Below are 21,574 nucleotides of genomic sequence, written 5' to 3' on the forward strand. Positions count from 1 at the left end.
ACCCCTTCCTTAATATTGTGTAGAAAAGGGCCCACCACACTGCCCCATTGTAAACGCAATGCACAGTGGACTTGTGGCATGTCTACCATACAATCAGCTGCCTGGACAATAACCAACTCTTGGTGGAGCTGTTTGGCGTAAGCGTGTGGTGAATGAACAAAACGGTGAAACCTGGATTTTGAGCTGTTCTACTGCCTTACTTTCTGTGAAAATCCCTGTTTTCCTGCTACTATGTCTTCTCAGCAAGCACCAACTGTTGTTTTAGATACAAGGTAACACAGTGCTAAGTACTGAAATAGTTTGATCATGATGATGTGTGTGTGTACGGACAACAAAGGTTTGTTTATCTGTTGAGGTAGAATTCTACCTCCACGGTTTATCAAACCATCAAACTTTGTCTGTTTATGGTTGTTGCGGTACAACATGCACATGTGTATCAGTGTTTAGAATAGGGTATGAAGCGTACCACCAGTGTCATCTCACATTCAATCTACCTCCTCTTGTATTTAATTTTACTTTTCAAGCTTGTTAATATTGTCAGTATATTGTAAATTTATGTACACGATGGTTTAATAAATTGAAGCAGATCGTCAGCACTCCATACCAATGAATGATGAATGATTGATCGTTTAAATGATCAGTGAGTAAATCACACACAAAAACCCAGTCATCACAACATGACACCTCAGTGTACATGTCATTACCGTTACACTACTAAAACAACTATAGCAATGTCAAAAGCATGATGCATACAGTATGGATGGAGCACAGCAAAACTGGAGTAGCACTTCTAAAACTACAGACCTTCATTCACTTATTTAAATGTCTTAGAGCAAAGGAATAGGATTATTAGGAAGTGTTACTGCAATTGCACTCCAACCTTGAGCCGGGTGTTTGTATACTTCATATTGTTCATGATGTTTCTCATTAAACCATGTTTAGCATCTTACAGAGCAGATAAGGGTTCTTTGCACATTAGATGCCACAAACACTGGGGGAGAATCTTTTCACTGATCTTTCATCAGATATAAAAAAGTAATTCTCATTTTGAACATGGAGGAAGGACCTCCATGTTTAGTACATGTAGAGTTACCAGTCCAATCCTGTTCATCATGTATATGAGACCAAAGTTTGATAATCAGCACACTTCCATTTTAAGCACTAAAGCTTACATGTACATCATTACAATTTCCATTACACAGTTTCTAACCCTCTGTGACATCTTTTGTTTTTCTGTAGTATGGGAAAAGTAACCATTGAGTTGTACTGGCACCACTCGCCCAAAACCTGCAGAAATTTTGCCGAGCTGGCGAGACGGGGATACTACAATGGTGTTATATTTCACCGCATCATCGCCAACTTTGTCGTGCAAGGTGGGGATCCAACTGGCACAGGTAGGTATTATTGATGAATGAAAACAACCCCTTGGTAAAGGCCTGGAATTACACAGAAGCCACGGTGGCCGTGGTCTTATTGGCCTTGGTGCCCTTCAAAATTTCCACCGGATGTGCCCTATGCAAATTGAAAAAGGTCTTAACCTCTCAAACATGAAAGACAACGCCTACCAATTCCTTATGTCACGCAAACTAGTAGCTAGCCCATGGTACTTTGCAACATTATTGTTCCTGTTAATCAGGCATACTTGCAGACCATTCGTCTAACTTTCTTATTAACTCTCTGGGGGCAGACAACCGCAAATTGAATAGTGCGTAGCGGTGAAACCAACATAGTACAAACTCAGACAATGCAGTTTCCTAATCATACAACTTGGAAGAACCAGCCTATGAGGTATTTGTGTTTCAATTTGTAAAACTTTTTAAGTAACATCTTTTTACAAAATGTTTACACTAACTTGAATTCTTCATTCGAAGTAGGCCATGTTCTTGCCTTTTTTTTTATTATAATTTACCTGTTAATTGACCAATCCTTCGCTAACCATTCAAGTACAAAGTTTGTGTAGCAAAGCGAGATACAGAACTTTCTGCAACCACCTTATATCAAATTGAAGGTCACTATGATGCTTGTATCATTCAAACGCTTATGGGTGAATATTGAGTGGAAGAACAGTAGGAGTAATGATATTGACCCAGGCACTAATAGGTACACCTTCTATGTTTTTTTAACACGATTTATAGGACGTGGAGGCGCCTCCATCTACGGGTCAACCTTCCCAGATGAGTTTCATCCAGATCTTCGGCACACTGGAGCTGGAGTACTCTCAATGGCAAACGCCGGCCCCGATTCCAACGGCAGCCAATTCTTCATCACGCTAGCACCCTGTCAGAATTTGGACGGTAAACACACAATATTTGGGAGAGTCTCCGAGGGTTTAGGTGTTGTGAAACGTATGGGAATGGTGGACACCAATTCAGAGGACCGACCGTTCGAAGACGTGAAAATACTACGAGCCTATCCGTCAGTTTGATGAACGTTGTATTTGCACCTTCAACAAGAAACTGTTCAAAAAGTCTTAATGCAAGGAACTTTATAACTTAGGTGTGTGGATAACACAACATGTTTGCCTGGACACATACTTCATCAACGTTTCTCTGGAAGCGCCATTGTATCTCGAGACAACGTAGCCATTAACAGACAGACGCTTGTCATTTTCAACATTTATTATCTAAGCACCCGAGTTACCTATCCCAGTACCAAATTGGCTGCTTGTTTCCAATGGAAAGGATGGACATTCCTACTAACAGTCAGTTTTCACAATGAAACAATCTAAGTACTGACCCATTTCACCTGACGTCATCATCATAAAAATCTAGAATGCGCCATACTGGTGGGCAATTTGACTGTGCGTTTTAATATATAACTCTATGCTTTGCGTTATGCAGTGAAGTGCGACGCGGCGTTAATACACGTAAACCTAACTGCCCACCAACATGGTGAGCGTGGCATTGGTCACCGCGTGTGACGCACGTGCAAGGGGTCAATATGGAACTTTATTGAGGCACCTTACAATGATGTACTATTTTTTACAATTTTTGTCTCGGGATTGGGGGCACGAGACTGGAGGGCTTTTAGCTAAAAAAAATACTGGACCAATTTTTTTTTTTTCAAGAATAGGATCCAAATGAGTTGAACAAGCTCTCAGAGAAGATCTATTTTATTTTGTGTTTATGTGCAAGTGTACTTCAATACTCTTGACAGCGAATTGAAAGATCACAGTTAATCACAGTCAAATTTGTTTCACAAAGTCATGGAACAATGAGGTGTTTCATTCAATTGAAGAAAAAAAAACACTAGACCACCGGGCTTGTCCCATGGTGATTAATTGGCCCTACACTAACATCACAGGCCTCTGACCAGTGGTCCAGTGTTTATTTGGAGCTCTGGGGTGGATTTCACAAAGGTAGTCCTAACTTAGGACTAGTCCTAGGCAATGCTAAGAGATAGGACCAGTCCTAAGTTAGGATGAGTTACTGGTCCTAACTTAGGACCAGTCCTATCTCTTAGCATTGCCTAGGACTAGTCCTAAGTTAGGACTACCTTTGTGACATCCACCCCTGCATATCTTATGAGTGATCTTTGAGACTACCAGTTACACACTACAAGTCTCAGGAGTCAGATTGGGTGACCTCGGACATTGTAGTTAATGACCTCATTTATTTCTGTGGGCTTGGTACTTTCATGAAATCCCCTACTATGTAGTCTACACTTGCTGGCGAATTTGTATTATGTCATTACAAGTCTTTAGTTTTGAAATAAACAGTTAATAAGAAAAAGACTTGCTGGTTTTGGCTTTTTTTATTGCAAACGTTGCAGACCCATTTATGCTGCAATTGTGTTTTCAGACAATTATCTTGAGACTGGACTACCTATCCCCAGAAACAACCACTGCCTGTTTCTAATGAAAACGATTGAAATTCCAACAGTCAGTGTTCCCAATTTGCACAATACATGTAGTACAAGGATTTACTATTTTGTCAATGAGTGGTCTTGAGAAAAACCACCAGTCGGTTACGAACACACTACAAGCCAAGGAGCTGATGACCTCACACATTGTATTCCAGGGCCTTTTCTTATTGACTTTTCTGTACTTTAGGTGCTACGTACATCCATGAAATCCCTAACATTCTGCACTATCTAGCAAATTGACTGACACTTCGGTAAATTTGGACTCAGTGGTTTGAAATAAACGTTAAAAGAAAACGTGCTGGTTTTGGCATTGCCATTATACTGTTAATGTATGTAGACCCATTTACACCACCACACCACAGTATTTTACAAACACCGACATCTGATGGTAACACAATGATCTTTGCACTGGAATATCTATCTCCATAACCAAATTGCTGCCTGCTTCAAGTCAAGATGATGGGATTTCAAGCATTTGTAATGTAAGGCTCGAACAAGGATTTCGTCAATAAGCGTTCTTAAAACACAATACAAGCCAAAGATTTGATGATCGTTAACATTTTAGTTCGGGGCCTATTGATTTCTTCGCACGGAGCCTAGAAATCGCTAGAAATATTTAACTAATTGCAGGTGGAAATCTGCACTTCACTAAATTTTACATATTAAACTGTTGGTAAAAAAAAAAAAAAAAAAAATGGTTTTGGAACTTCCATCATAAATGTTTGTGGACCCATTACACCACCTCGCCATTATTTTTACAAAAAAAGACATGCGATGTTCAACAAATTATGTTGTCACTGTTTTCAACAACATTTTTTCCACAAAATAAGTGCTTGTTTTCCGATGAAAGGGTTGGAATTTCCAACCGGCGGTGTTCCTAAAGAAACTTCCAGTCACCAAAACAAAAGAAGATTTTTAAATGAGTTATCCTTAGACTACCAGATACAAACACACACACATTACAAGCCAAAGGTTCATTGTAACCTATTGATGGGTTTTGTCCTATTGACTGTGTACTTCCAAATCCCCAAATAACTGCAGGTGGCATAGGCCTACTGCACTTTCTCGCAAAATATCAACCTCTCACTACCATTGTACTAAATTCTGCAATAAAAAAAAAAGATAAATATGTGCTGGTTTGGGCATTTTCGTTATAGATGTATACAGAGATAAATTTATGCTTCAATAGAATTGTGCACACACAGACGCATGTAGTTCACAAGGTTTTAACAAGGATCTGGTAAAAGGGTGTCGAAATATGCTGGTAATTATAAAAAATCAGGTGTCAAAATTGTTTACTACATTTACATCTAAATGACAGATAGGGTGTCCAAATTGGGGGAAAAAACACCAAAAAACAGGATGTCCGAAAGACACACCCCTCTGTCTAACACGATAGTAGTTCACAACATTATCTTTACACCAGATTTTGTCTTATCCACATACTAAGCAAGTTATATGCATGAGTTAGTAAAAGAATGAAGTTTAGCTCTACCTGATTCTTGATACCAGTTGTCGAGTGAGGGCGCTCTATCAGCAGACCGTATAGGAATCGGATGGTTACTGGACTGTACACAGTCCTTCCAGTTCGCCTTTGTTGACAAAGAAGCTTGTTCAATATCTAAAGAAAGAAAACAAAACGATTAAAAAAAAATCATGCCTGCTGTAATATACAACCCCGAGGAGAGCTATCGTCGTTTCACCCGAAATACACCATGTGTTACTTGTTTTACTATATTTCACACATTATTCAGTTACATTCATTAGGAACATGATCCAGAACAATGGAATAATTATGACGACTTTGAAATAAAATGCACATGATAAGTCTGTTCATGTGTTGGATGTCGCTAGACAGAGCGTCCCGTACATGTTTACATAACAGTATCACCATCGTAACCAGGTAAAGCGCATGACAAAGTAGAATAGCGCCCGTGATCTAAAAATTGCCAGTTTTTCTGAGAACCAAAATAAATCGGGAGTAGGGGAATTAAAGGAACACGTTGCCTTGGATCGGTCGAGTTGGTCTTTGAAAAGCGTTTATAACCGTTTGTTATCAAATGCATATGAGTAGAAAGATGATGTTAAAGTAGAATACAATGATCTACACAAACATGCCTCGAAACTACACGGTTTTCCCTCTACCTCGTCGACTAAAACGGTCGGCCATTTTATGGGAGTCAAATTGTTGACTCCCATAATTAATGGCCGACCGTTAGTTCGCAAAGTAAAAGGAAAACCACGCAATTTCGAGGCAAATGTGTGTGGATCATTGTATTCTACTTTTAAAACATCTTTCCAACCATACGCATTTTTATGACGAACGGTGACAAACGCTCTTTAAAGACCAACTCGACCGATCAAAGGCAACGTGTTCCTTTAATGTCATGACTTTCAAGGCATTTGGGCGCCTTTGGCAGAGTGTCAAAGACCACGCGGTCTCCTTACTTTAGTGTATCCCAACATAAACAACAAATCTGTGAAATCTTTGACTAACTGATTGGTCACCGAAGTTACAAAGAAAAAACACACAATTTAATGTTTAACAATCAGATGCCTAAAATAAAAGGCTTCAAGCCATGTACAAATTTCCCGGCATAACCTCCCTCTTCGGAAAAAAAATTCCGTACCCCCGCCGACTACCACTCTTTCAATAATATTGTAACCGAAGGATTTTCGTTATTTAAATGAAAAGAAAACACACAAAAAACATGCATGGACCCTACCTGATTATTATTACAAGTAGTCGAGTGAGGGTGACAGATGCAATTGTGTCCGCCATGCAATACTGTCTGCTCCGGACACTTTTGCGTATGCAATCGTGTCCGTGGCAAGTGCAAAAACCGTCCGGCGGACATGTTCATGACTGTGTGCGCGCGTAAGTGAGCGTGCATGCACTGAACCTACGTATATGCAGCATAAATATTCACATTTCTTTTATGATTGCAGCGAATACCCAAACGGCCGAACATTTCCCATGTCGTTCATGACATGCACTTAGCTTGTAAAAAAGAAATGGCGATCGGTTCTGTCGACCAAGGGCGTTTAATTTACTGCAAGGACGGTTTTGCACGGGGCGGACACAACTGCATATTCAAATGTGTTCGGTCGGACACAACTGCATTATGCAGCAGCGTCCGGGCGGACATGATTGCATATGCCAAACCGTCCGTCCGACCATATTGCATATCCAATAATGTCCTCCGGATAGTATTGCATAGAGGACATAATTGCATGCGACAAGGGCGCTTTCGAGGCAGGCTGTATAGGACCACTTAACTGGAATGGTCCTTCACGCCCGCCTTTGCCACCAAATACAATTATCTCAATTGAGAAAATAGGATACTATTTCATTATTTTACAATGAATTAAAATGTGGCAGTAGGGTACGGACATGTTACCGTTTCTTATATCCATGTATTTTTGCCTCATCTATCTAGATACTGAACAAGCTTTGATGAGAACCAGAGAGTAGAAGTAATTATAGAAGTTATCAGTGGCTTGTATTACTCAAATAGAAGAACATTCAGTGTCAAAACACCCCGCCCCCCCCCCCCCCCCAAACAAAAGGGCAATTTTAAAGCATACCCTCTTCAAATTTGCTCAAATTTTGTTTATGAGGTAATCGTGGCTCAGCAAGCTCAATTTTATAATTTCAGCTCCATCCGATAAATGGTTTTGGCGCTACATTTCCTTGGTGACCCAAAATGCCAAAACAATTTTTCCCGTGGTGTATGTTTTAACTACCATTAAACACAAGCATCACTTTTTTCAATTTAAAAATAATCATCAAACTGTTGGATAGAATTACAGAGTCTGGACACTATTGGTAATATTGACAAAGACCAGTCTTCTCACTTGGTGTTTTTATGCATACTACGCATAAAATAACAAACCTGTGCAAATTTGAGCTCAATTGGTCGTCGAAGGTGTTTGCATTCACCCATGTCACACTAAGTTGTGTGCTTCCAGATGCCTGATTTCAAGACATCAAATTCAAAACCTGAGGTCTCGAAATTAAATTCGTGGAAAATAACGCCTTTCTCGAAAACTACATCACTTCAGAGGGAGCCGTTTCCCACAGTGTTTAACACTATCAACTAGTCTCCCTGTAACTCATTACCAAGTAATGTATGATGCTAATCATTATTTTGAGTAATTACCTAGAGTGTCTGACTGTCTTTAAATTATATTATTTACTTTGTATTGATTTTGACTGCTTACCTCGGCTGGATGTATCATCTCGCTTGGGTATAATTATGGGTTTCATCATAGAGCAAGAACAGTTTTTACTTCAGGTGTACTTCGTTTACTCGGCAGGATCCTTCGTAAGGATAACCATTCCCCAAGGTGAATCTATTGTTAAGTGTCTCGCTCAAAAACACAAGTGACAGGATCGAGATTTGAACCCAGTACATGATCTCAAAAATGAGGGTTCAAGTCAACTCGACCACCCAAAACTTGAATTCATTGCTCTTGACCGTGTGTTCGCTCCGCGGTTTAATCCATTTCCTATAATGACTAGAAGGCATAAAGGTTGTTCAGTTTTTGACTCACATCGTCTGGCTTCAAGTGCAAGGTTTGAACAAGGTGTCTATACCCTAGAAATGGCTCAGTTTATGCTGTTTTGCTCACCAAAACTCCGGGAATGTCCGTTGTAAAGCTCTGCTAGCTACGTGCTAACAGTTAGCCGTGATGTGCAGTCAGTGCTAGGTGGCACGCGAGGATGAATGGGCCTTGGTTCTATGCTCGGCCACGCGACAGTCTAATTTGAATGTAAATTGTCCCCGTTAGGGATTAGTGCCAAACAACGTTCATTAGCATATCAATGGATGCTGGGAAATCTCAAAATGCACATTCCAGCTTATTGGGTTGTTAGCCTGGCAGACACTGCTTGTTGATATTGTTGTTATAAATAGCTATATAACGGGCATGATGTTCTTCCTGCTTCCATCTGATTTCTGGTTAATATTGCCCGGAGAAAATTGGAGAGAATTGTAAACTTTCTTCACTTAATTCTCCTTTAAAAAACGATTTGTGGGGGGGGGGGGGGATAACAAGACCAAAGAAAATTGAAAGGGGGAAAACGACAGTCTGAAATTGCCTAAAAACTTGCACTGCCCGGGAATCGAACCCGGGTCGCAAGAATGGGAATCTTGCATGATACCACTACACCAGCAGTGCCTGATGTTTTAACCAGAGCCTTTGGATTGGTATATCATGGCAAAATGAACGGGGGTAAAAACGACAGTCAAAAGTTGCCTAAAAACTTGCACTGCCCGGGAATCGAACCCGGGTCGCAAGAATGGGAATCTTGCATGATACCACTACACCAGCAGTGCTCGATGTTTTAACCAGAGCCTTTGGATTGGTATATCATGCAAAAATGAACGGGAAAAACGATAGTCAAAATATTCCTAAAAAATTGCACTGCCCGGGAATCGAACCCGGGTCGCAAGAATGGGAATCTTGCATGATACCACTACACCAGCAGTGCTCGACGGTTTAACCAGAGCCTTTGGATTGGTATATCATGGCAAAATGAACGGGGGAAAAACGACAGTCAAAAGTTGCCTAACTTGCACTGCCCGGGAATCGAACCCGGGCCGCCAGAATGGGAATCTTGCATGATATTACTACACCAGCAGTGCTCGACGGTTTAACTACAGCCTTTGGATTGGTACATCATGGCAAAATGAACGGGGGAAAACGAGTCAAAAGTTGCCTAAAAGCTTGCACTGCCCGGGAATCGAACTCGGGTCGCAAGAATGGGAATCTTGCATGATACCACTACACCAGCAGTGCTCGATGGTTTGACCAGAGCCTTTGGATTGGTATACGATGGCAAAATGAACGGGGAAAACGACAGTCAAAAGTTGCCTAAAAAAATGCACTGCCCGGGAATCGAACCCGGGTCGCAAGAATGGGAATCTTGCATGATACCACTACACCAGCAGTGCTCGACGGATTAATTACATGTATAGTGTTTATGTCTTTGGAGATTGTTCTTCACACACCCTTCCCCTCTTGCACAGAAGTCCATCCCCCACCCTCACCTTCTATAAATAATTCCCGAGATTCGAGAACACGATGTGGACTCAGGATAATATACCACACCACACATTTTGCCACCAAAGTTTTGTTCCAATAGCCGAGATTGTATTTCGTTTTCACAATTCTGACTTCCATAACAGTGCTGTTACATATCACAGCAAAAACAGTGATGAGAATTTCAGCACATGTCTAATACAGCATTCTTTATCCAAACAACAAATTGTGTTTTAACTCTAAACAGAGTTTGTTCATACCCTATATGCTTGTACTGATACAACATTAACCAAAAATGACAAACACACGAAGTTTAAATTAAAAAATAGTTACGCAATTTATTAAGAAAGGCTGTTGAAAGTGTTTTAAAATGTTTGCATTCGGTTACACTACATTATTTGTCAATTTGGACACCTCAGTTTTTGTATTAGACAGTACTAGGCCTTGTCACACTGGGCAGTACGTTTCGGACATTTTGGGGCAAATAACTTCACAGTGCACAAAGAGAACACTCGAGTAGCACAAGGAAAACTATTTTTTCGAAAAGTGCCATACTTTCCCCAAAAACATATGCTATTGGAGATTGCCCCGAACTGGTTGCCAGTAAACTGCCTCATGTGACACGGCTAAGTAAGACTAAAACAGCCATGTTATTTTTTACACACTTCACCACAAAATGAGCCAGATGTCGGAATTTTAAATAAATTAGCTAATGGTATTTCTGAATTCTGCAGATCAAGAGCTTTCCAATGGTATACAACACTTAAATATCCAACCCGACAAAACTTGTGGAAACAAGAGAGTTCTCACTTATCTCATGAGAAAGATTTGACTTTGACTGGCTGTAATGGGAAATGGCACAGTGCGACTTTTAGCTCATTTCGTCGTGACAGGTCACAATTATTTGACCAGTTTGGTGGATTGAAGCACATTATTTTTCACGATTATTAAGGCACTCGATTTATCAGTTTGGAAGACATTCTCTCATATTAAAGAAAACTTTAGGATATAAAATAAATACAATATCATTACAATTACTAATACCATCGACATATCCGTCTACGGAGGCCGGTAAATGCCAAAATCAATATGAAAATGCACATTGCGTTTACTTTCCTTATAGACCAAATTTTGAGTAAGGGACTTCCGGGACGCTTGGTGGCAGCAGACGTACCAGGTAATATCCATTGTTCTTGGTAATGTACGCGTGCTCAGAACTACGTAAACAATGGATATTTACCTGGTAAGTCTGCTGCCACCTAGCGCTCCAAAGTCTTCTATTGATATTTTTGTTGTTATCTTCTGTTTTATAATGGTTACTTAACTCAGTCTAACAGTTAGTGTGTATTGTACATTTTTACAACTCTATTATTATGCCTAGTCTAATAGTTTAAACATTCAAATGACTTAGAAATAATTAGTTTACAAGCACCACTATGTGTTGGGTTTCAATACAAAAGTAAACCTCGTTCCCATTAGTGTACGATCACGCTGTCGAGTCTATTATGTGTAGCATTTCTTACTAAAGATACTGCGTAATTTCCTTGTGAACGAGGTTTAGCAACCTGTTTTGTACTTGACAATAAAAACATCGATTTATTTTTACATTCTGCGAAACAAAAATGTTCATTGTATACAGCTCATTAAAAAGTGTAAAAAAAATTTACGGGTTAAAACTTATTTTTATAAAGACATTTTATAATAACAATAACCTTACTAAAGACCTTCTATTTCCCAAATCGAAAAACTTCTCCTTCTTCTTCTTCTTCTTCTTCTTCTTCTTTAGGTTTAAATAAAGTAAGTCTATCTTTTAAAGTGTTGATTTCCTTTTATGTTCTAAAAAAAATGTGGCAGCATTGACCTGTTTTGTTCATCAGATAATTAGCATGACCACCCTCGTCAACTTACCTATACATATAGTTATACCAAAATTATTTGTATAGCTGAATTAAAATTCAAAAAAAGCTGAAGCTTTACAGACAGTGCATTTAAATTTTATTCGTATTACATAACAATAATATTTCAATGCAAATAAACAAGAAAGACAACTGTCAGACAAGTTTAAAGCCTGGACCAAAATATTTATGACAATAACAAGTATCGTTTAAACCTTCTATACACAAATCCGTTTCGCCTCGCCGAAAAGGGGGCAACGAAACGACTACACAATATCGTGATTCTTTTTTTCCAACGAAATTGTGCACAAATTGTCACGCATAAAACACAATAGCCAGATAGAAACTTTAACAAACAAAAATAAGCAATTAAATAAGTTGAGTTTCTGTTTTGTTTGATCAACATTGATGTATTTGTATTTATCAGCGATCTGACTCAATCAACGAAACGAGTAGAAGTCCGAGACGTCACTGTCGGAGCAAGACGGGGTATCGCCACTCCACTCCCCACACTTCAGGCACACCCTGGTGCTGCTTTGGAGGAAGGCGTCTGGGTCATCACATTGATATATCACCTGCAAAGAGGGGAGGAAACAAGACAAATGAGTCTAATTACGAGCCACCGGAACCTTGGCTGGATTTCACAAAGGTAGTCCTAACTTAGGACTAGTCCTAGGCAAGAGGTAGGACCACCTAACTTAGGACTGGTCCTAACTCTATCTCTTAGCATTGCCTAGGACTTGTCCTAAGTTAGGACTACCTTTGTGAAATCCACCCCGACACTGCAAAAAAAAGGTGTAGCCTTTTTGAGGTATGCGGATGTATTATAGGATTACACTGTTTGGTTTGGGTGGATACGGACAAATTTACCCAAACTATATTTGTCATATATTTGTGTTCACCTTATCTCAAAATGGCTTATGCCACTGTTATATTAAATAATGTTAAAAAATTGCACCACATGGTATTAAATAAGAAAACGTACATTAATGGTAATTATAAAACACCATACGTTTTGTCAAAGAATAAAAATCAAAATTTGCACCACATGCTATAACAAATAAATAACAACAGATTCTACCAAAACAATTACATTTATGTTAGTTATAAAACACCAAACGTATTATGATTGATTCATTCTTTGGTATCTATATTACACCATCCTGCAAGTTGTAGAAAGCTTGGGTTTAAAAACGTTCAATTTTGATTCTCTCTCCAGTGTTTATAAATGTTACCCTGAAATTTGCAGGAAAAGCTCGAGTTTAAAAGATATTCAACCCTAGATCCAGTTTTCTCTGATTGTTACGTATTACATGGTATCTAAGTGTGTGCTAAAGTTTGTGGCGTCTGAAAGACCAAAAACGCTTAAATGCGGGGTTTATACTAACCTCGTTTCCATGAGAAAAGTTGTCTCCAAATATTTGAGCACCGGGCACCTCTCCGGGATGGCCGCAAGTTTCTCGTGATATGCGATCTGGTGTGCTATCGTCTGAAGAAGAAACATACGGGTAAAACAATACTAACATTAGAATGAGTTAAACGTTTTGTCTAGGGGAAGGTTTTTGTTTTGTAATCACTCTTACAATTTATGGCAATAAAAAGTGTTTTTAGAAGCATACTCTCTAAATGTAAGGGAGTGTGTCAGTTTGACTCTTTAAAGAGTGACAGTCAATCTGTGTCACTCTTTTTGAGTGCAACTGGATTAAACTTCACTCTAGGCACTCGTCTTTCTCTCTAAAGAGTTGTCCGCCATATGGCTTATGTGGCGTACAAAATAAGTGTTTTTCCACTCTTTTAGGTTAAAATGCACTCTACACGTTTGGTAATTGTCAAAGACTAGTGTTCTCACTTGGAATTTTACCATAACAGCATAAACAAAACAAGCCTGTAAGAATTTGGGCTCAATATTGGTCATCGAAATTGCGAAAAAATGATGAAAGAAAAAACACCCTTGTTGGACGAATTTGTGTGCTTTCAGATAGTAATAAAATACTTCTAGCTAGAAGTCTTTAATATTTTAGTGGGAAATTACCTCTTTCACAAAAACTACGTCACTTCAGAGGGAGTCGTTTCCCACCTCTCCAATGCTCGTTACCAAGTCAGTCTTTAAGTTAATATTGTTCTGAGTAACTACATGTACCTTCCCTTAAAGAGAGTACATCAAATTGCGATAGTTTAAGCATTTTGAGAATTACTTCGAATTATGTGGTTATATAATAAAAGTTAAACTGCATGCCCGAGTGTGAATCTGAGAAGCGTTACCGCAATAACCTTTTTGTCAGATTGTGATTCTTATTGGTGGTTAATATTCTTCCCGTCTGATTTTCGGCGATATAAAAAACCATCTGAAAATAAAAATGTTCATCCAGAAATTCGAATAGCGATGAACGGTAATACAAACTTACCGGTGAATATGAAAGTTACTAGTGCAGTGTCAACAGCTACGCCCTTTCTCGGCGTTAGGATGCCCTCATCGCCGCCAGCCGGACATGTAGACGGACGATACTGCGCTGAAAATGGAACCTCAATCTGTTTTTTGATGCAGGGGGCTCTGAGCACTATCTGCCCGCCGGTCTTGTACTGGAAGCTCACGATGCCGTCAACTCCCGTGTAACGTGAAACGGTGTAACGGAAGTCTACCCCGTAAAGCCTGGAAGCGAAAAGAAACAAAATGACAATTTACAAAACGAACCGTATCACATCGAAGCGGTCACGTCCCCACTTTCTTCTTATCCCCTGTGCTTTAAACCAACTGATTAGTTGACTGAGCACACACTCCCCACCCACTCCTCCAAGTGGGTTTTAATTTAGGTTTTAAGTCAGGTTTCAGTTCCAGCTCCAGCCTAAAGGATTCGCCGAGCTAAGCCCGGCTTATCCTGTCCCTGTTCTCGCCTTCACACACCACCGAGCCAAGCCCGTACCAGTTAGTCTCCAATGCAGTACTTGAGCAGCAGCTTGAGTACAGCATTCTCCTGAAGACGATCAGAGCATACTGATGGAAACGTTGAGTTGTCAACCACAGTTTTTTTTCAGAACCAACACTTCTTCTCAAAAGAGATTATAATTAAAATTACACATGAATATGAATATGAAGTGACTTTGGATAAGCAACTAGTATCGAATACTCACTCGATCAGTGCATTGTCTACTGGGAATCTACAGGCGAAATCGTAGCACACTCTCGCCGTCACACAGCTGGAAGCATCCCACGCCTTGCCGAATGCCCACCACGAGTAGGTAAAGTTCCTGGCGAAGTATTGCCACATGAGACGGGTCACCTGCTCCTCGTTGGCAATGGCTGGGGCACTCTCGTCACCCGTTATGCCAGTAACTCCGGAGATCTCACCCTCGAGCACCCAGTAGCCTGTAAAATAGTTACACGGTGTTATTTTGTGGAACTTGTGATAAAGAAACATCAGTACAAAAAAGGGTCATGTCAGATGGGCAACTGGGGCAACTTACAGGCAACCAGTTTCAGGCAAGAAGAACGGGATAATAACAATGCTATTCCGTTCGGGAGTTGGATTCTTGCAATTTGTTCACTTGGGTAGGTTACTGGGAAAGAGTTTCAAGTCTCTCGACTTTCTGCATTTCCTTCACAACTTGTATTTATTACTTTCCCGTTGTTGTTTGCAAGTAGTATGTATTTAAGTATTGGTGGTTTATACTTAATTTATTTTAAAAAAATCTACTTAAGACAACATTGTTTACACCATTGCAAATATTTATACATTAACGATGACGAATGTCACCATCATTATCAGAAAAAGAAGGAAAAAAACAGGTTTTGACACAACGTGGACTACTTCTTTCTCACTTTGGTGATTGCTTTACTGATTTCTTATCTTTACTTTGTTAAAACTATAGTTACTCAGTTGACAGTCTACTTTGTCCAGTATTACAATGTCTATTGTGTCATTTTGTTTGTGACATACAGTATGTCATTAATGTAAATTGAACTGTATTGAATTGTTTACCCTTTTCGTCATGGTAACGCCAAGCATACAGTGGAGTCTCTGGGTCATCAACGAGGTCAATGACCGGCATTGAGATGGTAAACGGCTGGGTGTCTCTGGCGGGTTTACTGATCTTCTTCGTGGGGTTTTGTCTCGACCTTTTGGGTACGAGACACTTCAGTTCTGTCATTCCGAAAACCTCGATCCCAGTCAGCTCAATCTCACCTGCGAAGCAAACGGGAATACCGGTCAGTCACACCAAACTTATAACAGGATATGGAGTGCCGATTAAAGGCACTGTACACTATTGGTAATTACTCACTATTTCAGAGTGATAGCATAACAACTTATTTGGTAACGAGCAATGGAGAGCTTTTGATAGTATAAAACAATGTGAGAAAAGGATCCCTCTGAAGTAACATATATGTTACTTCAGAGGGATACCGAGTTTGAGAAAGAGGCCATTTCTCACTAAAATATTAAATATGTGAATCTGCGAGTCATTTCGTTGGTCAAAATTGATTTGAGGCTGACAAATCTACATGTATGTGTAATGTGTAACATTTCCTTTTTCCTGCTCTTTAACATTGGTTACTGGTTATTTTGTGTTCTACTTAGATTTTGATGTTTTTATCTTGTATTAATTATCGTGTAATTTGACCTTTTGGGCATAATACTTGAACTACTCCGGGTTTACCTGTAGCATCGTTGCGTATTCCAGCTATTAATTCTGGCCCTTCTGAGGGTCCTTGGATGAGGGACATATTGAGGGGACGACACTCGATTGTTACTCTCTCTCCGTTTCGCACTGCCAGACCACCTGTGCAGAAGAAAACAGGAAAACAAATGAAATTTGGTTTACAATGACTTGAATGGAAGAGGAAGATAGATGGCTGCGCCATGGCTGCGCCAGCATCAACAGTTAAGCTTGTTTGGACAAGGGTACACTCTAAATGTGAGTGAGTTAAAAGTCAATCAAACAAATTGTGGCTAGGAAACAATCAGTTTTAAGATTTATATTCAATCTTTTAGATTTTAATTTTAAATGCTTCGGATATCCCTAATCACAATGCTTTAAGATGAACGTTTAAATCCCCCCATTTAGAGTGATACTTTATTGTGGTGACGAAAATGTATTACCAAAACAACTGTAGACTCGTTCCTCGTAGTTGATCGCAAGGATAAGGATGAGGACAGTTGTTACGTATACACATATACATCGGATTTAACTGTGAATCTCATGAAAGCTATGAAATGATGTGGGGTCAAAGGTGATTTTGTACATTGGCTCAAAAGCAGATTTCTGGCTTATTTCATGCGCCTCGAAGTGTGACGTCAGATGTTCAGGCTTATACAAACGGTGCCATTAACAGTGGAACTTTGAGAACGCTAGGTGGCAGCAGACTTACTCATTGTTCTTGGTAAAGTACGCGTGCTCACAACTTAGTAAACAAGAAAAAGTTACCTGGTAAGTCTGCTGCCACCATCCAAAGAATCACATTGATGCAAACACACACTTAAACTGTATAATATGAATTCAGACGACACAATTATTTCCACGAACCTTTTGGAATTTCAAGCCTCAGTAAGTCTCCGAATTCAAGGGCACGGCTGGTCGCTGATGTCCACAGGAATTCCGTCAGCTCAGAGAATTTGAAGACCTCGACGGTCAAAGTGTTATCTACATATTGCAAAGAGGAAAGAAAATAATACTGAGAATTAAAAACGATACCAATTATCTACTAAGTATCGACTTATGACCTTATATTCGAAATCAATTAAGGTATTCAAGAATAGAAAATAAATCCTGGAGGACTTGCTCGAGTGTATTTCTTGTTCGAGACAAATGGGACAGCCTTTTAGCAACTTTTTTTTTAAAGTATTGGCTCATTGAAGAGCGCCAATGTCCCTCATGCATGACGCTCAAAAAAAATACACAAAGGTATATACAACACAAAACGACAATAACATAATTTATACAACATTAACATATCTGAATTCCTTGGAACAAACTTTAAGTAAACACACACATTTTTTTTTTTTTTTTCTTTTTTTTGGGGGGGGCACTTTTTGAAATAGCAACTTCAGATTGAACTTACTCTTTACTAGGTGTGCTTTGAACGTTTGTGACTTGGTCAAGAAACTCTCATGGCTGACAGTAATGACGACCGACTCGTTGTGCGGTACGGCAAGCTTGGTGAAACCGCTGTAGTTGGTAGTGGCGGATGCGTATCTCTGTGTTCCGGTCCTCTCATCCGCGACGTAAGCCGTGACGGTGGCATCGGGGACGAGCGATCTATCCTGGGGTAGTGGGGTGGGGTCGATCACCACGACGGTCATGGTGACGTTGTCGGGAATCACGATGGGTGGTGGGATTTCTGGGGGAAATGAGAGATAATAGTGATAATGATATTTTTATAATGTTTTATTATACACCAAATCCAGACAAGGATGTTCAAAGGCGCATGACATTGTAAAAACAAATTGTCAATTTGTTTTCGTTCCCTTTCTCATGTACACGAAAGCATCCATCTATGCAACATGTTGTTTCTTCTTATTTTCTTTGTATGTACACGTCGGGATACACCCAGTAATGAATACTGGTCTTTGACAAAACACCAAAAGTATTCCATGCCTTTAAAAACGATTACTCACTTTTGCAGACTTCTCCATCTCCAGCGAATCCTTCCGGGCAATCGCCGCATGCGAATCGCCTCACAATCTCCATTGTTTTCCATTCGAGAGTGTAAGGGTCAACTACTGTACATTCGACACCCTCGAAACATGGCTGATCGGCACAGGTGCGAGGATCTGTAAACAAAGACCAAACAAAGGTATTTATTTCCGGCTGATAAAAGTGAAATTTAGTCCCATTCTCTTAATAGCATTTTCACTGGTTAACCCTGGAAATTTATTTATTAATATCAATCAATGTCATACAAATGGTTGTGTGGAATAAACGCACTGTATCCAGTCTGATATGAGGATATCATGTGGTAAATGCATCATTCAACCAAGTAGGTACAGACCTGATACTTCACGGAGGCAACGAAGGCGATTGTCTATCTGCCCCCTGGTCATTGCCTTGGTGTCCTCGAACTGTTTAAGTAGATTATTTACAATTTACCCATAGGGTGCCCTTTACCGAGGAGAAAATGTCTTGGTGCCTTTGCCCTTTCAGAAAACAATCGTTGCATACATGCCCTGTTCAGTGTACAGTTGCTCTACCACATAAACCCGTGCAGTTGAATAGTATTGAAGCGTTGGATAGCGCATTCGGGAATGCAACGAAAGGAAGGTCGACGTGGGCCCAATTTCATAGAGCTGCTTAAGCAAAATTATTTGCCTAAGCAAAAAAATCCTTGCTTCGTAAAACCAGATTACCGGCACAAGACTCCACTCAATTGTTATGCTAAGTAAACAACAGCTGAATACCAGTCACAAGCAATGCATATGGCATGACTTTATTTTGGCCAGTAACATGTGAAAAATAAGCATTCCTATTTTCGTGCTTAAGCAATTTTTTTCCTTAAGCAGCTCTATGAAATTTGCCCCTGGAGGGAACTGCTATTGGACCTTATCAAAAGTACAGTTGCACCACAATCAGATGGACCATACTCCTATTACACTTTGGAATCCAACATGGCTTGCCTCATGATGGCGAAAGAGGTCTCAAATTATGGTCAAAATGGAGCGGGAAGACTATGAGCAACATGACGGTATTAAACCTACCGAGAGGCACGCATGTAACGCCGTCCCCAAAGAAGCCCTCGTTGCAAACACAGTCGTAGGTACCCGGTAGATTCTGACACGTGGAGTTCTCAACACAGAAAAACAGTCCCTCCAAACATTCGTCAATATCTGGTGGATGAAAAAAAAAAAAATGTTTTCGTTATCGGTAAGCTCTCTTTAAAGTCACCTGGGAATAGAACTTTGTTTTATTCAAACATTAGAATATAATTATGTTAATGAACAATTAAGTATTTTTTTTAGTAATTGTTTGTAACGATTTATATGTTAAAAAAAAATAGATAAAGTTGTTTGGCGGTGACTCCGCCTACCCCTTTTGTGACGTCAATCGAGGCACACTTTGCCTCGAAATCAAATTCGTGGAAAATTACTTCTTTCTCGAAAACTATGTCACTTCTTCAGAGGGAACCGTTTTTCACAATGTTTTATACTATCAACCTCTCCCATATTACTCGTCACCAAGTAAGGTTTTATGCCAATAATTATTTGTAGTAATTACCAATAGTGTCCACTGCCTTTAAAAAAAGACTAAGTCGAGTTGTGACCCATCTTGAGTCCAATATTATGAATATGTATGAATGGGGGTGTGATCAATGAGAAGGACAAGGCCTTCTGTAGTGGAGCACCCAAGACTGTTGTCAAATTACAACAAAGTAGAGGCGGTTGAGAGAAACAATTCATTTTAGTCCAGTAGGCCTAAGGAAAAAATTTTCATTGAAATAACATACCGATGCAGATTTCACCATCCCCGCGATAACCTGGTGGGCAGATACCACACTTGTACAGTTTGATAACATCAGTGATGTCTAAGTCAAGAGTATCAATGACCAGGGGCAGGTCTGTGCAGAGAACTCCATCGAAACAGGGCCTGTCTGCACACCTTGTTGGGTCTGTTTTGGGATAAGGGTTGAAACTGATCATAACTTGCAAAAATAAAACAATATTATTTGCAAATCTTGAACTTGAATATAATTTTATTGAAGGCAATAATGAGGAGGTCCTTTTTTATATTTTTGTTCCAATGAACTCGGACATCCATGTGGTAGGCATTATAAATGTTATTCCTAACGAGAAATATTTTCAGTTTAACGATGGTATAGTTTTTGTTGCTAAGCACAACTAAGCTTGATACCAGTTACATTTTGCACGTAATATGGTATTTTAGCTGGTTACCTTATTTTTTGTATGCATAGCTTCGTTGTGCTAAGTAACCCTTAAGCAGCTCTATGAAATTAATAGGGCCTATAGGTGAGAATCACAAGCCAAAACCCAGTGGTCATTGGCTCCTTACCAGCAGCCTATATTGTACAACAGAAGGGAATAAGGAAATATCGATCAGCATACCAATCTCTCTGCATCGTTTGCCATCTCCAGCGTAACCCGGGTCGCAAATGCACTCGTAGCCTCCGTCAGTATTTACACAAGTCGCTCTCTCGTGACATTCAAAGAGATTCAGAGCACACTCGTCGATATCTACGGCAAAAACAACGAGGAGAGCAGTCAACTTTTTATAGTAAGATCTCAATTACTTTTGAATCATTTGGATGCTTTTGAGAAACTTACTAGATGCACAGAAAGGGAAACAGTTTCAAGATGTTGCATTTGATGATACAAGCAATGAACTTGGCGCACATTCAGATTTGTTTTCCAATGAAGATATAAAAAACGCACAAGTTTTTCTAACAAACAACATGGCTGCTCATTGATAAGTTCACATGGATTTTTGATAATCATGAAATTATTGTAAACAATACTGCTGTTGCAGTCTGAAGAAGCTCTAAATTAAAAGGAGTAAAACACACCTATAATTAAAATAACTTGTGTGAGTAACATCTATATTATTTGTGACTTTGTAAAACGAACCTCTTAGTTAAAAATGGCTGTCAATATGCTTGTTTCTGATTTATTTAAGTAATGTTTTCCTTTATCCTTTTCTTTTAAAACACAGGACCATAATGTAATTCAGCTTTTATGCAGATTTTTGTATCCTGTATAAAGATCTTTAATTAAATTACATAAATAAATAAACAAATAAATATCTTTCTCCCGACATATGCTTGA

The 21,574-nt window shown here is 39.5% G+C and overlaps 2 protein-coding genes and 5 non-coding genes across 10 annotated transcripts in view; 1 reads left to right on the forward strand and 6 right to left on the reverse strand.

Moving 5' to 3' along the window:
- The first annotated feature begins 136 nt into the window (after positions 1-136).
- On the forward strand, positions 137-3,709 carry LOC139954181 (peptidyl-prolyl cis-trans isomerase-like 1). The gene is made up of 3 exons (XM_071953881.1): positions 137-272; positions 1,240-1,394; positions 2,136-3,709. Exons 1-3 carry the CDS (start codon positions 232-234, stop codon positions 2,423-2,425), a joined length of 486 nt encoding a protein of 161 aa, XP_071809982.1. The 5' UTR covers positions 137-231; the 3' UTR covers positions 2,426-3,709.
- Positions 3,710-8,977: 5,268 nt separating this feature from the next.
- Trnag-ccc (transfer RNA glycine (anticodon CCC)) lies at positions 8,978-9,048 on the reverse strand. The gene has a single exon. It is a non-coding gene; the product is annotated as a tRNA-Gly (tRNA).
- Positions 9,049-9,135: 87 nt separating this feature from the next.
- Positions 9,136-9,206, reverse strand: Trnag-ccc (transfer RNA glycine (anticodon CCC)). Its single transcript has one exon. It is a non-coding gene; the product is annotated as a tRNA-Gly (tRNA).
- Positions 9,207-9,290: 84 nt separating this feature from the next.
- On the reverse strand, positions 9,291-9,361 carry Trnag-ccc (transfer RNA glycine (anticodon CCC)). Its single transcript has one exon. It is a non-coding gene; the product is annotated as a tRNA-Gly (tRNA).
- A 237-nt stretch (positions 9,362-9,598) lies between these two features.
- Trnag-ccc (transfer RNA glycine (anticodon CCC)) lies at positions 9,599-9,669 on the reverse strand. The gene has a single exon. It is a non-coding gene; the product is annotated as a tRNA-Gly (tRNA).
- Positions 9,670-9,753: 84 nt separating this feature from the next.
- On the reverse strand, positions 9,754-9,824 carry Trnag-ccc (transfer RNA glycine (anticodon CCC)). The gene has a single exon. It is a non-coding gene; the product is annotated as a tRNA-Gly (tRNA).
- Positions 9,825-10,224: 400 nt separating this feature from the next.
- Positions 10,225-21,574, reverse strand: part of LOC139953178 (uncharacterized) — a 107,337-nt gene continuing 95,987 nt past the window's right edge. For all 4 annotated transcript variants that reach the window (XM_071952630.1, XM_071952639.1, XM_071952620.1 and 1 more), the window contains 12 exons: positions 20,858-20,986; positions 20,242-20,403; positions 19,496-19,624; positions 18,419-18,574; positions 17,863-18,141; positions 17,328-17,444; positions 16,461-16,583; positions 15,785-15,988; positions 14,937-15,171; positions 14,213-14,457; positions 13,196-13,296; positions 10,225-12,382 (listed from right to left, as the gene is read on the reverse strand). In XM_071952630.1, coding sequence (XP_071808731.1) covers positions 12,248-12,382; positions 13,196-13,296; positions 14,213-14,457; positions 14,937-15,171; positions 15,785-15,988; positions 16,461-16,583; positions 17,328-17,444; positions 17,863-18,141; positions 18,419-18,574; positions 19,496-19,624; positions 20,242-20,403; positions 20,858-20,986 — 2,015 coding nt within the window. In that variant the 3' untranslated portion in view covers positions 10,225-12,247. The remainder of the gene's footprint in view (positions 12,383-13,195; positions 13,297-14,212; positions 14,458-14,936; positions 15,172-15,784; positions 15,989-16,460; positions 16,584-17,327; positions 17,445-17,862; positions 18,142-18,418; positions 18,575-19,495; positions 19,625-20,241; positions 20,404-20,857; positions 20,987-21,574) is intronic.

Source organism: Asterias amurensis, chromosome 2 (genome assembly GCF_032118995.1).
Source record: "Asterias amurensis chromosome 2, ASM3211899v1".
Lineage (NCBI taxonomy): Eukaryota > Metazoa > Echinodermata > Asteroidea > Forcipulatida > Asteriidae > Asterias > Asterias amurensis.

Coding starts and splice junctions, on each gene's coding strand:
- LOC139954181 (XM_071953881.1), top strand. CDS start 232: ATGTCTTCTCAGCAAGCACCAACTGTTGTTTTAGATACAAG. Junction 273..1,239: donor ACTGTTGTTTTAGATACAAG/GTAACACAGTGC, acceptor GTTTTTCTGTAG/TATGGGAAAAGTAACCATTG. Junction 1,395..2,135: donor TGGGGATCCAACTGGCACAG/GTAGGTATTATT, acceptor CACGATTTATAG/GACGTGGAGGCGCCTCCATC.